General features: G+C 34.2%; 1 protein-coding gene across 2 annotated transcripts in view; it reads left to right on the forward strand.

The window, feature by feature from the left end:
- Positions 1 to 14,038, forward strand: part of SORCS1 (sortilin related VPS10 domain containing receptor 1) — a 424,943-nt gene that overhangs the window by 301,373 nt on the left and 109,532 nt on the right. For both annotated transcript variants that reach the window (XM_015814373.1, XM_029283822.1), the window contains exon 5: positions 1,671 to 1,744. In XM_015814373.1, the coding sequence (XP_015669859.1) occupies positions 1,671 to 1,744 (74 nt within the window). The remainder of the gene's footprint in view (positions 1 to 1,670; positions 1,745 to 14,038) is intronic.

Consider the following 14,038-nt stretch of genomic DNA (forward strand, 5'->3'; position numbering starts at 1 on the left):
AAACTGAGATTTCTTCTGCATTAAGTTATATACTTAGCATGGTTGACAGCACATTGTTAATTGGGTCATTCCCCACAGTAGAACGGACTCTTTAAACAAGAGTCTTTTTTGTCAATTCAGCAAAGACATTCCCCAATGAATGGTGGCTAATGAAATACACTATTCTGGGATTTACTCAGTGAGAGTTATCCCTACCTTTCTTTGCTTTCATTTTCCAGCTGGTTATTATTTTTTTCAAAAGTAAAGCACTGTACTGACATCACCAGCTGTCACAACTGAGAAATCAGCAGGATATGACATCAGCCATGGTGACATCAGCTGTAGGATTCTGTTTTCATGATTAAAGTAATCTGGATAATATTATAGGAACAGCTATATGGTACAGGTATACTTTCTAAAGTAAAAAAAAGATAAAAATTGGAGAAAGATATTGTTGGTTAAGGGCTAAACCAAGACTGACATTATTCTGCATTCTCCCCAGTTGTTCTCAGTTAATAGCTAAAATGATTTTCCCTTAAAGCAAAAAAATAAAATAAAATCTAAATTTATTATGGATGGGAGATGCAGTTCTATGAGTACAGGTAGTCCTTAACTTATGATTGCAGTTGAGCCCAACATTTATGTTGCTAACTGAGATTTTTTTAAAGTGAGTTTTGTGCATTTTATGACTTTTCTCACCACATTTGTTAAGTGAATCACTGCAGTTCTTAAATTAGTAACACAGTTGTTAAATGAATCTTGTTTCCCCATTGACTTTGCTTGTCAAAAGGTCACAAAAGGAGATCATATGACTCCACAACACTGCAACCATCATAAATGTGAGTTAGTTGTCAAGTATATGAATGTAAATCATGGGTCCTAAGTGTGAAAAATGGTCATAACTCCCTTTTTTTCAGTGTTGTTGTAACTTTGAATGGTCACTAAATGAACTGTTGTAAGGCAAGAACTTCTTCTTTTCTTTGTATGTTTCCTTCCCAATGTTTCTCAGCTTGCAGTTAAATTCCAAAGAAAAATGCCATCAGGGAACAGCTACTACCAAATCACAAAACATGGATATTGAAGAAGCAGGAGAAATAGAATGAGGAAATAATAATAACCCTACTAGCATCTTCCATCACTTCAAATTCCAAAGACTCTCTAAAAGACATGAAAGCAAGATAGAAAAAGAAAAGCTCCACTCTGTTTTCAAACAAAGTTTTGGTGAATCTAGGGAACACAACACTTTTGATTCCAGGGTAAAGTGGAAGAAGTTGCAGATAGAAAAAAATGTGTTCTATTGTTCCACTGTTAAATATATATCAGATTTAATAAATACATTTGTTTGAGTATTTGACCCTTCTAAAACAAACCTGTACCAATAATCATCTCATGTTAGAGCAAATCTTTTCTGATTTGAGCAGAATTATTGCTGCACACATTTTCACATTAGACAGCTAAAGTGAGAGAAGATCATTAAAAAGAAACATTTTATAGAACACATTTTTGGATTATCAAGAGTGCTTCTTCAGAAAATATTTTTGTAAACCTTCTTGGTAGGTTTGAAAAAGGAGAGTGAAATTTAAAAACAATCTGGGTAATCATTCATATCATAAAGCTGTAAGAGAATTAAAACAGGGTGGAAGTTTGGTAGAAGATTAAGACACTGTATTTCTTTTAATTTTTTTTCTTAGCTGTACAGTTCAGTTGAATTTGGAAGAAGATGGCTGCTTCTACAAGAATCCATAACCCCGAATAGATTCTACTGGTAAGTAAAAAAAATAGTATTTCACCTGTCACAGGTTTTTTTCTAAAAATGAACAGTATAATTAATTTATTGAATTTGAGTCTTTATAATAGACCCCCAGATATCTTGTAGTATCTTTTTAGCTGTTTTATATGTACCAGTGTGTCTATTTTTTAAGTTACAATCCTATAACTGCATACATGTTCTAATTTTAAGCCAGACTTATTAAACTTAGCAACATGTTTCTTTGAGTAAAAAGGAATGAATAGGGTGAGGATAGTATATTTTTTCCATTTATTTTATTACCCCAGTAGGTTAGACTGAGAGATAGTGACTACCTTAGCTAGTCAATAAATTAAATAACAAAATAATTATGGTGTTTGAATCTTTTCTTTCTTAATGTGAAATGATTCTACTGACCCACAGAAGTTATTAATGATTGGTAGCCATAGGAGACTAATATTCACCATGTGTCAGAATTATTCTGCTTTACAAAGATATCTTTTAATGCCAGCTTATAATTATTGAATTACAATATATTGAAAATATAATGCTATTTTAGAGAAGGTGTATCTTCCATTTTGCTGACATTAGAACTAGTATCTCTTGTATGTTGAAAAAAGTATAGCATATGTTGACATAATCTAAAACATTTTTTTTCTAAAAAATATTGTTAGTTAATCATATGTATTGCCTAAAAATTCAATCTCATATCCAAAAATAATATAACTGTTTATCCATCCTATAAGTGTAGGAAGTATTATAAATCTCATAATGAAGATCATAGCTTGTTTCAAAAAATCATTTGTTCAGAAAAGACGGCAGGAGTCCCCAAAGTAAAATTTAAAAGGAAATGAGTTTAGTTCCACGCTGAAAAAAAATTGACTATCTTTTACTATTTAAGAATAAAGAGATTTTTTTTAAAAAAGGGGGTACTTTTTGGAAGTACTCTACATACTGGAAAATTAAAGCTTTGGTTCCTGTATATGTAGCCATATTTGTAGAAATAGGAGCAAAGAAACCACAAGATTGGAAGAAGAGAGTGAATACAAAATTGGCAAAACAGAAAGAATGTAATATTTCCTTCTGTTCAGTTCTAGAACACGATTCTCACAATTCTTTCCAAAAATATCTAGAAAAAATATACCCAATGATGAAATATACAGTAATCACATATACTTTAGATATATAGACAAAACCACCACCTTTAATGAGTTTCCAAGAGAGTTCTATAATTTTCAGAAATTGCTGCATGCCGTATTTCAATTGTTCATTCCTTCTGTGTTCCTAATTTTATGGAATTTTGCTTAGCACTCTTTACCATCTTGGTTCATAAAAATAGTTTCAGTTAACAAAAATGCAAAAAAGAATATACATTTTGAAGTCTCTACATTGATTCCACTGTGGGTTCTTTATACAAATTTTCATATTGTTCCAAATTAATGTACAGAATTTGAATGATATTCCATTGTAGTCCTTGTAGAGTGTCTTGATATTTTTCTACTTCATAGGGATTACTAACTACTTGGTTAGGATTCATGAGTATGTAAACTGTCCTGTCCATTAAAATTTGAATTAGTGGTGTTTCTATGCAAGAGCATTTCTACTGGATTTTTCATAATATTAGATGGAGTCATCAGGTAGAAAAAAAGATGTCAGAAACAGGTAAATTTAAGATTTAGGCAAGATATAGCATATTTGAACAATAAGGTCTTGATAATTTGTTTATTACAAATCCTACTTCACAGCAAGTAGCTTTCTAAATGGCCATATAGACCATAGTCACAGACTATTAATTATATTATTTAATTGAATTTATTAAATCTATCCATGCCAGCAGAGTATGGGGGCATACAAAATCTTATATTAAGTTAAAGCAGTTAAAACCATTTAAGCTTCTCTTAGGAAGGCTAAAAAAAAATCACTGATCCATTAGTGATCCATTTAAATATCATTACAGAAAGTCTAATGCATGAATTTGTCTGTATATATTCAATTTACTTTTCACCTTTTTTAAATAATTTGGTGGGGTTTTTTTCCTATGGGTCATTTATTAATAACTATTCTGGAATACTTGTAGTATATCAATTATATTACATTCCTAACTTGATTATGTTCCATTAAGTTGGTATCAACTCTTATAGACATCACATATATAGTTTTTCTTCATGATGATCTGTCTCTAACCTGATCTTTCAGATCTTCCAAAGGTTCAACTATTGCTATGATAGCAATAGCAATAGCACTTAGACTTATATATGGCTTCAAGTGCTTTTTACAGCCCTCTCTACACAATTTACAGAGTCAGCATATTGCACCCAACAATCTAAGTCCTCATTTTACCCACCCCAGAAGGATGGAAGGCTGAATCAACCATGACCCAGTGAGAATCAAACTGCCGAACTGCTGGCAGCAGGCAGTCAGCAGAAGTAGCTTGCAATACTGCATTCTAACCACTGTGCCACAATGCTCTTGATAACCAAGTACATTCACCTTGCTGCTGGTCATGTAGTTCCTTTTTCTTTTCCTTTTACCTTTTTCAACATCAGGACCTCACATAATGTATCTGAAGTACAATAATTTGATCCTGGTCATGTGTGCTCTAGTGGGAACCCAGTGTGATTATCCATTGGTTTATTTACTTAGCTGTCCATAATATTCACAGAGGTCTTCTCCAAATCAGAGTTCAAAACTGTCCATACTTTTCCTGTTCTGCTTACCAGCTTGAAGGAACCAGCTATACTATGATAAGATATTTTCAGGGAATGTTTCAACCAACATCTACTGCTATTTCATGATCCTGTGTCTTAGTCCCTTCCAATATCATACTATAATTACTCATCTCCTTTCTGCAAATATCTTACCACATCATGTGAAAAAATAACTAGGACTTTATTTTATTTTCACCAGGACCTCTTGTTTTAATGGCTACAGTAATGGTTATAACTCAATTATAACTTTCCAAAATACACTAAGAAAAAAGCCAAAAATTGAGACATCTCTCTAATGAAAATCTTGATCAGTTTCCTACAAAATAATTTTGTTTTTGGACAAAATAGAGGAGAACTGAATATAAAGGTTTATATTGCTTATAAATATAAAAGGCAAAGAACATAATGGGGTCTTTCTTCATCCCCCTGGTCCTTCTACCCTGTTACCAATTGGCATTCTCATGGCAAAGATCACCCTGATTTGCAAGCAGCAAATTTGTTTGTTACTGAAATCAGTAATACCCTTCACCCCTCTCCCCAATGTGTTATACTGTGTTTTGTAAACTATGTTTTATATTGCTTTTTGCTATGTTATCTCCTTTGCAGTCAGTTAAAGTTATTGATAAACCAATTTTTTTTGGAAACTGAACATTGAAACTAAGTTTAGACCGATTTGTCCTTTCAAGGCAAACTTTATTCTAAATTAACCCACTCTTCTTTAGAACATAGCCCTAATATATCTGAGGTACTAAGCAAAGCTCTTCTGATGACTATGTGCCATTTGAAACTCAGATCATCTTTTAAATTAACATTTTCAGCCTGAGACAATTCTTCATAAACAGATTATCCAGAAATGCCCATGCAGAGATTCAGTCTTTGGGATAAAGGGAAAATCACCGTAAGGCTAAATAGCATAAGCAAGAAAAGAAGTCATTTGCTTTGGGATTTAGGGAAGGGTGACAGTTTGTGGTCCAGATGGTGCTATGCTATAAAAATGACAAAACCCTGAATGTCATTTTTCTTGCCAGGGAATTAAGTAGATGAACACTCAATAAATGGGGAGGGACAAGGAAATGGATGGGAAAACAAACAGAAATAAGGTCAGGGTGAAGAACTGATGAGTTGAAGGTAACATGAAAAAGCAAATGTGAGGTCAGTAGTGTAATTGATTAGATTATGTCTTCTGAGATACAATGGAGAAGCCAGTCTAATGATCCTACTATATTACCCAAAGTATTCTATTCATAAACTAAATTTCTTTGAAATTCATCTTCACAATAGAGCTATTAATGAAGAAGTTTCTTGTCCTTCAGTAAAAGATTTCTGATCTCAAGTCCTGATGTCATCATATCTATTCTTTCTAGTCCTAATGGAGTTCAGATAACAAATGTGGTGTACACAGATTATTCTGCTACTTATATCAACAAATGTAAGAAATTGTTATAAGGGGAGGAGCTGCTGCTACTTTCCTATGAAGTCAGAACAAATGGCTTGTAAATACTCATTTATGTGGCATCTACACACTGAGGCATAGTGAGAGGGTTTCTAAAAATACTTTCAAAGCTTTCCTTAGATTGCAGGTATCATTGATTAATATAGTACATAGACTTGTTAAATAAATATATATCCATACTGATCTGCAATCTGATGGCAAAATCATATCTCAGAAGTTTAAAAGCTACTTTTAACAACTTGACTTCAGTTGTTAGACTGAACTTAGTTTGTTCTTATCTGGAAGGATCAAATGGTGTGGTTATGTTTGCAAAAATTACATATCAGTAATTCAAGCTTTTTTATTACGATGAGCATTTGCTGGAGGCTGATGTAAAACTTGCCAATCAAAGTAACACCATGACAGCACATCTGGGAAAATCATTTGGTTGAGTTGAAAGAAAAAGTCACAGTAGAGGACAAGTTCATGGGGAAAAAAATAGATATATTTCATAGCTTATTCATAGAACAAGTGAGTGCTGGCTGGCAATTTATCCATAAAACTGGGACTTCATGAGACGTTTTTATGGCCAAGTGGGTTTTGAATTAAGAAGAAAGTCTGGGTCAAGGTTAGTGCCTCAGGGTATGGTGTTCCATTGTTGGTGTCTTTGAAAAGACTGGTTTTCTGAGTAGACTAAGATAGGTAGGCCACCATAATGCATAGCAGGATGAACTATGCTTCTGTGTATCAGAGCTTCTGTGCAACAAAATGTTTTGAATTCTCTGTAATTAAAAGATGTTGCTGCTAGCACAAATGAAGGAAACTTTATATTTAAATAAATCAAGGCATCAGTCCAGGCCTCCGGCAAGTTCTGTAAACAAGCCAGGAATGTTTGTGTAACATCTTTGCCTCTTGAGGTGACCGGAGGAGCATATGCTCTATTTGGCACTTTGCTCTCCATTGGGACACCAAAGTTGTTGCACTCTATTTGGTGAAAACGTCTTGCAAAAATCTATTCCATCCCTTTTGTCTTAGGGATTTATTTCCTCATTCAAGCACGATCTACTTTTAGATGCCATTTTTAAGCTTACTACATTTAACTTCTAGGTTACTTATCAAACAAGTTCATATACAGAAAAATCAGGACTAAAACTCTTATTCAGGGAATAATCAACCTACCCTGATTTTTCCCAAGCTTTCAAGTTTAGACATAATATGATAACTTAGGCAAGGATAGCCCAAATGACCTCCTTTAGTGCTTCTGCATACCCTTCCTGATGTGCACTGCAATGCATATCACCCATTGTAATGGACTGCTTTGTGTAAACATTCAGTACAATGCAATACATATAGCCTTGGCAGTCATGGTGCCAAGAGTTTCTAGAGAAATGTTAGATATGATGATGAGGAAAGATTGGGTAACATGTTATATCCAGTATTATTAACTTGTAAAGCAGTTCTCTCAATGTGATGCCTTCCAGTTAATCTGAATGACAAATTCCAAATTTCCCACCAGGATAATCAACATCATAAGCCGGACAAGGCAGCTTTAAAATTGATTCCATTCAGTCTTCAAATTGTGGTATTCTATAAAGAAATGTCACATTTTTACAAGGGGAATTACAACATGCTGAGCTTTCGATATAGTTTTAGGAAGTTATTTGTTGGCCTACTGAAGTTGAAAGAAAATGACCACCAAAGGCAATATTTCCACCAATCAAATTGCATCAGTTAAACATGGATAGTTTGTGATTCTATTGTCACAGGGCAAAACGTGTAGGAATAATTATGCTTTGAAGGAAATTTCAATGAAGGAAATGCAGAAAACAAGCCCTTTTCTTTCTTTCACTGATCTTCTGTGGCAAAACAGCCTTCAGAGGAAATGGTGTATGAGAAGATGATTATCACCTTTGAAAGTGTATCTTTTTTGTTCAGGCTTTCCCTTATGTTTAGGTATCTGTGTTTTTCTTTGTGTTTTATTTAATAATGTTATTATGGTTTATATATTCAGCATATTAAAGAATGGGTTAATGAGAAATATTTAAATAGGGTTTTTTTAATAAATAGATTATTTAGGCCAAACTTTCAGAATGTTGTGCCCTTTCATTGCCTCATTGGATGTAGGTTGTCTGAAGTACGTTAAGATTGGACAAAATATTTCAGTATCCATTTTGATCAGTTCCTTTTATTTCATTCTGAAATTCAATCTGTCCATACTTCTGAGTCAGGTTGAATTTTAGTTTAAAGTCTAAACTAAATAGTCTTTACAAGTAAAAGAGGACGTGGACAATTGGAAAATAAAAGAAATGGAGGAAAAGAAAGACACATTAATTGTTTAAGTTTCTTGGCATCTACAACAAATGCTACAAAAATGTACTTAGGCCTATATGTATATGAAAGTATATATTTCCAGTATCAGAAAGACTGGCCTTTCAATCTCAATATTTTTCCAACATTTGTTTTTATTTTTTACCCTTTTATGATATTGGTATATATTTTAATATAATAATAATAATATAAATCACTGTTTCAATACAGTGTTTATACAATATTAATTAAATTTTATTAACATTTTGTTATCATATACTTTAACTTACAGTTTTAGAAATAAACAAAAGAAAAAGTATCCTATCAATAGTAAGTACAAATTAGGATGTTAATATTGCAAGCGTAAAATGATTTGATTTTTTCCAATCAGAATTGTGCATAACTTTAAAAAAAGTATTACTGCAAATTACATCAAAGTGTTATGTACTAAAGGTTAAGCTTAGTGTTAAAGGCTTCATTGTGTTTTTCTTAACATATATGCATCTTCCTCAATGCCATTTCCTCTACCAGAAGTCTAGGAGTTTCAGGGTTCTGCAGGGTTTTAGCTGTTCCTAGCCTTGCACTTCTCTTTAACTGGGATTTGTTGGAGCCACTCTACCAGCTTAGAAGCCACAGCTCCAAGTACTCCTATCATCACTAGGACTTTTCACATCCTCTTGAGTTCTTCCTTCAGGTCCTGGTATTTCTGCACCTTTTCATACTCTTCTTCCAGATGTTGCTGTCACTTGGCATTGCTACATCTATCATCTTAGTTGTCTTCTGGTCCTTCTCCACTACCACAATAGCTGGGTGATTGGCCAGTACCTCTCCTGTCCATCTGAATATGAAAGTCCCATAGGATGTTAGCCCTGTTATTCTCCACAAATATCTAAGGACTCTCCATATGGACTTGTAGGGACGAGCCCATATACTGGGCAGATGTACTTGTACACCATGGCAGTACTTGGCTTGTGCCATTCAGTGTGTGCTATTCCTGTCTGCATCTTACGCCCTGCCACTATGTACTGAATGATCTCTGAAGCTTCTATGCACATCTAGTACGGTAAATCCCTGTGTTTATGGATCTAGTGCTTAGTGCCTGTTCTGGTGTTGCTGTAATCGGTGTCTCAGAGTTGTCTTTTAGCCTAGCTCTTTCCAACCACTGGAAGAACTTCTCAATGTCAGATATCTATTGGTGGTACATCCCACGGAAGGTCTCATTTTACCACCATACTATGACTGCTGAATGTGTCAACAGGTAAGGGAAAGAAAGAAACAGTCAATTTAAAAGTTCTCAATACATGAAAGTTTGAATGACCCAAAAGAAGATACTCCAAAAGTCACACAATGTTTGATTTTAAAGCCATGCTTGCTAGGACAGAGAGCATGAGGCCAAAAATGAGAACATATCATCCTTGCATATCTGGTAATGCAACTCACAGTTGACACTGATTCCATAGGAAAAAAAAATCTGTTTGTTTCCACTTCCTTTTCTTGTATCATTCATTTTAAACTGGTGTTATATTTTAAATATATTTATGTTAATAAAACTGTCAAACCAATGAATAAGGTAGGCTGTGGATAGGATCATAGTTAAGGTAGTTAGATTAAGCAGGAAAAGACTTTGATATGAGAATATTGAAAGTAGAAGAAAGGGATTCTAAATATGAAATCTACCATTGATTTACTTAATCACAGTAAGTCTCATGCCTATTCCATTTGTAATATTGAAATAATAATTCCACCCCACAGTGCAGATTTCTATGAATTGCTGATATGTATTTTTATTTTATGAGCTATCTTCTCATTAAAGTGAATCCCAACTCTGGGCAGTTTACTTTCCTAAAACCTGTAAATAGGATTAAAACAACAAAAGGCAAACATTAGTATAATAATGTATTCATCTTTGCACCAGGATAATACCAGTCAAAAACAAGCACCCCAAATTTGGTGGTGATGGGAAGGAATACATATCATATCTACTCCCAAGGTCTGCTGAAACAGCCATGTTTTAATAACTCTGCTAAATCTAAATAAATTTGGGGCCAATTAAATTCCAGGGAGGATATTATTTCATGGAAAGGAGGTAGATATGTAAAATGAAGAGTGGTGAGGCACGTTTATTATGAGGTTTGTAAAGAGGCTTCAATTTTTATATTAAAAAGCATTAGGCTGCTCTTATTATTTTTAATCAAAATGGATGCCCATGGCAAAATTTAGCAAGTATGCCAAAAACTACTGAAGAGTTAATTAGCATGAACAAATGTGAGAAGTAATCTCAAATACTGTTTAAGCATTGACCTCTAGAACTGCTGAATGTATAGAAATAAGTGAGGCATTTCCTATCATTGCAAAACAAAACTTTTTTTAACAGTTGTAAAATAAAATGCCTAATATAAGATGCTAAGACTAAAGTTTACAAAATTGTGTTCGGTTTGAATGCCTTGGTCTCTGTTTGCCCAGCCTGAAATTCTACACAGGGACATAAATTACCAAACAGCATGAGATGGTAGTCAGAGTGCAAGTTGGTTCATTGGCACACCAATATTAAACAGGGAAAGTTAAATCTTTGCCATGTCAAGCTCAGCTGCTAAGACACATGCATGCTGTTTTCTTGGCAACAGCGCTAAACTGATTTGTCACTCCCTTAAATATCGGGTGAATAATTACGTCTCTGGAAAAATATGTTGATAATGGTGAAATATTGGGTGTGAAGATTTGTATCTCTTGTTTGATTATATGTTTCTGGGGAAAAATGAAAAGTTTAACTTTCTTGCACTTCTCCATTTGCAAAGTTAGGGACTTTTTCACACTCATAAATAAAATAGCAGAAGGAAGAGTAAGTGTCAATGTCTTTATTGAATTTCATGGGCATAGCAAATAATATGTGTTTCTGAAAAACACAACTATCACACAATGGAAGGACAGGGGTCAGGTTAGAAGTAGCAACAAATTTGCTTAGCAATAAAGGACTCTTAAAATTGAGATAGAGGGTAGCATTTCCCCTCCATTACTGTTAGAATAGTCAAAATCATTTGATATAGGAACTATATAGATAGAGATATATTGATTGATGTGCTGTTTTACACCAAAACTGGAGAAAAAAACTTAAAGAAGATATCTACATTTGGAATTACTTACAGTATGTTGAACGTTATTGCTTTACAATGGAATAATCATATAGGCCAAGTTTTAAGGTTGAATTAAACCACTGGTTGTCAAAAACAGAGTACAATTTTGAGCATGGGTTCCTCAGAATAGTTCCATGTAGTTAAACAATAACAAGGAATGTTGGCATATCTATAGGCTCAGATTTATCAACTCTTGAAATAAGCTCTTTTGAGCTCAAGTTACAATCAATGCTTTTAGCATACTAGGAAGCAAGATAGAGAGGGATATGGGTTTTGGATGTCACTATATTTGGGGACATCAGTGATTGAAGATCTGATCAATAATCTGCTGAATTGTACATTTTCTACAGTTTTATACTATTACTATTATTATTATTATTGTTATTGTTGTTGTTGTTATTATTATTATTATTATTATTATTATTATTATTAAATATTTGCCTTCCATCTTGTGGTTTGAGGTGACTCTGACAGGCTTATAATATGATATATCAAATAATTATGAATATAAAAACAGATTAAATTTACAACAATTGAAACAAACTTAAAAACCCTGGTTTTGGAATGGAGGTGTGGTGTTGCCTTCTCTATTATTGCACCAGTCACCTCCAGCCAATAGCTTCTCCTCCAGGACACCAGCATAGCCAAGTTTTAAGGTTTTTCCTGAAAGCTAAAAAAGAGGGGGCATATCTCATCTTCTGTGGCAAGATGGGGGGGCCATGGCAGAAAAGACTAAGTTCATGGATCTTACCAACCAAAATTCCTTAGCTGATGGAGTTCCCAGTAGGCCATTTCTGCCATCATGAGTAGAGCAGAGAAATCCAATGGGGAAAGATGGTTCTCCAGATATTCTGGACCCATGCTGTAGAAGGCATTAAAAGTGATAACCAATACCTTGGACATGGAAGCAGATCAGCAGCCAGTTCAGCTCACATAACAGTGATGGTACATGTGCCACCCCAGGGGCCTCCAAAACTGTCTGTACCATTGCATTCTGAACTAATTGTAGCTTCTGAATACTCTTCAAGAATAGCCCCATGTAGAGTGCATTGCAGTAATCCAAGTGGGAGATGACCAGGGCGTGAGTGACTAAGCCTGCCCAGGGCTTCACAATCCAGAAAAGGGCACAGTTGATGCACAACACAAAGTTGTGCAAAGTCTGTCCTAGCCACAACTACCACCTGCTCTTCAAGCAGGAGGCATGAGTCTAGGAGAACCCCAAAGTTGTGCACTAGGTCTGTGTGGGGTAATGCATTCAGAACTAGCCTCCATATTCCGAGGCTCCGCATATCCACAGCTACTCTGTCTTACCACCAGGATTCATTTCTAGAACCCAATTTATTAATTCACTGCTGTCTTTGTTGGCCTGAGATTTAATCTTCTGTTTGTTGGCAGATACACATCACAAGGTACTCCAGCATGTGACAAGATATGTTGTGGTATCAGGGAAAATCAGAGTTGGAGCTATGGCAATTAATCGTAAAGATGTTTTACATTGTTTTAAATAATTAAATTCTGTTTGTATTTATGTATGAAGGCTCTGTTGGTTTATTTATCTTCATGTTATGAATTTTAAATGTATGAGTCTCAAAAAAAAAAGATTAATGCTTAAAGTTATGCCTCTTGTGTTGGACTAATGCTGAAACCATTTGGTTGCAAGTATTGAAATATTTAAATTAAAAAAAAATAAAATAAATGATATAACAAAGATAGGGATAAAGAACAAATAAGATTATGCTGTTCTTAAATAATGATAGAGCTTTTCAACATTAGAATTCTGTATAGGTCTGACAACACCTTTAGATTTCTCATTATCAGCAGGAATGAAGACATTAACTGATCCATTTCAATCCCAAGTGGAGTATAGTTGAAAGTTTTGCAAAGTTAGACTTAAATTTAGTTGTTAATTATATTAACATATGTTTAAAGCTTAATGAGAAGCTTTTAAATTAGGTCAGTACATTTTTTAAAAAGATGTCATGAAAGCTTTTGTTTTGGTCAAAATGTCTTCTCCTACCTGCCACCAAAGTTACATTGTGATAATGCTCCTTATTAAAGGAAAGAAGCTGTGGTGCTAAGCTAAGGAATTTTAATTCCGGAACTTATTAGTATTTCAGGCTGTAAACCTACACAATCATTAAGAGGACAGGACACTATAGGCGGAGATGTTAACCTAAAATGGCAAAAACCAGGAGTCTGTGGAGTCATTGGTGCTCTGTGGCTTTGATTGTTTGCTTGGAGACCTTTCATTAACCAATTGGGTTATGTCATCAGTGCTAATAATACACTGATAATGTTACCCAGCCAGGTAATGATATGTCTGCAAGCAAATAACCAAGCTCACCAGGGGACTCCACAATTCAATCCTGAGCTATATGTTCTCCTATGTTGAAATTTAGGAGTCTGTAAGCACCATTTCTAACTAATAAATGTTATTAAAATGCATATGTTTATGTCTTTTTATTAAAAAGCATGTGGCTTTTAATAATAATTGTTAGTTGGAAAAGGACATTAAATAGACTCCTTCTATTTAATTATCCATATAGATTATTGATTGTCAGTTTGTAATCACTTATAAATGAGTGTTTTGGAATAATAAAGGTGGGATAAAATTAAATAAATAAAAAAAATTAGGATGATGTTCCAAAGCACCTGCCAAAAAAGCAGAACCTTCTGGTGAACCTTCTGCTGTTCTAGTAGGAGCTGTACGTCCCAAAGGGCCTCCAAATTGTGA

Source organism: Protobothrops mucrosquamatus, unplaced genomic scaffold, assembly GCF_001527695.2.
Source record: "Protobothrops mucrosquamatus isolate PMUCROS unplaced genomic scaffold, P.Mucros_1.0 scaffold245, whole genome shotgun sequence".
Taxonomy (NCBI): domain Eukaryota; kingdom Metazoa; phylum Chordata; class Lepidosauria; order Squamata; family Viperidae; genus Protobothrops; species Protobothrops mucrosquamatus.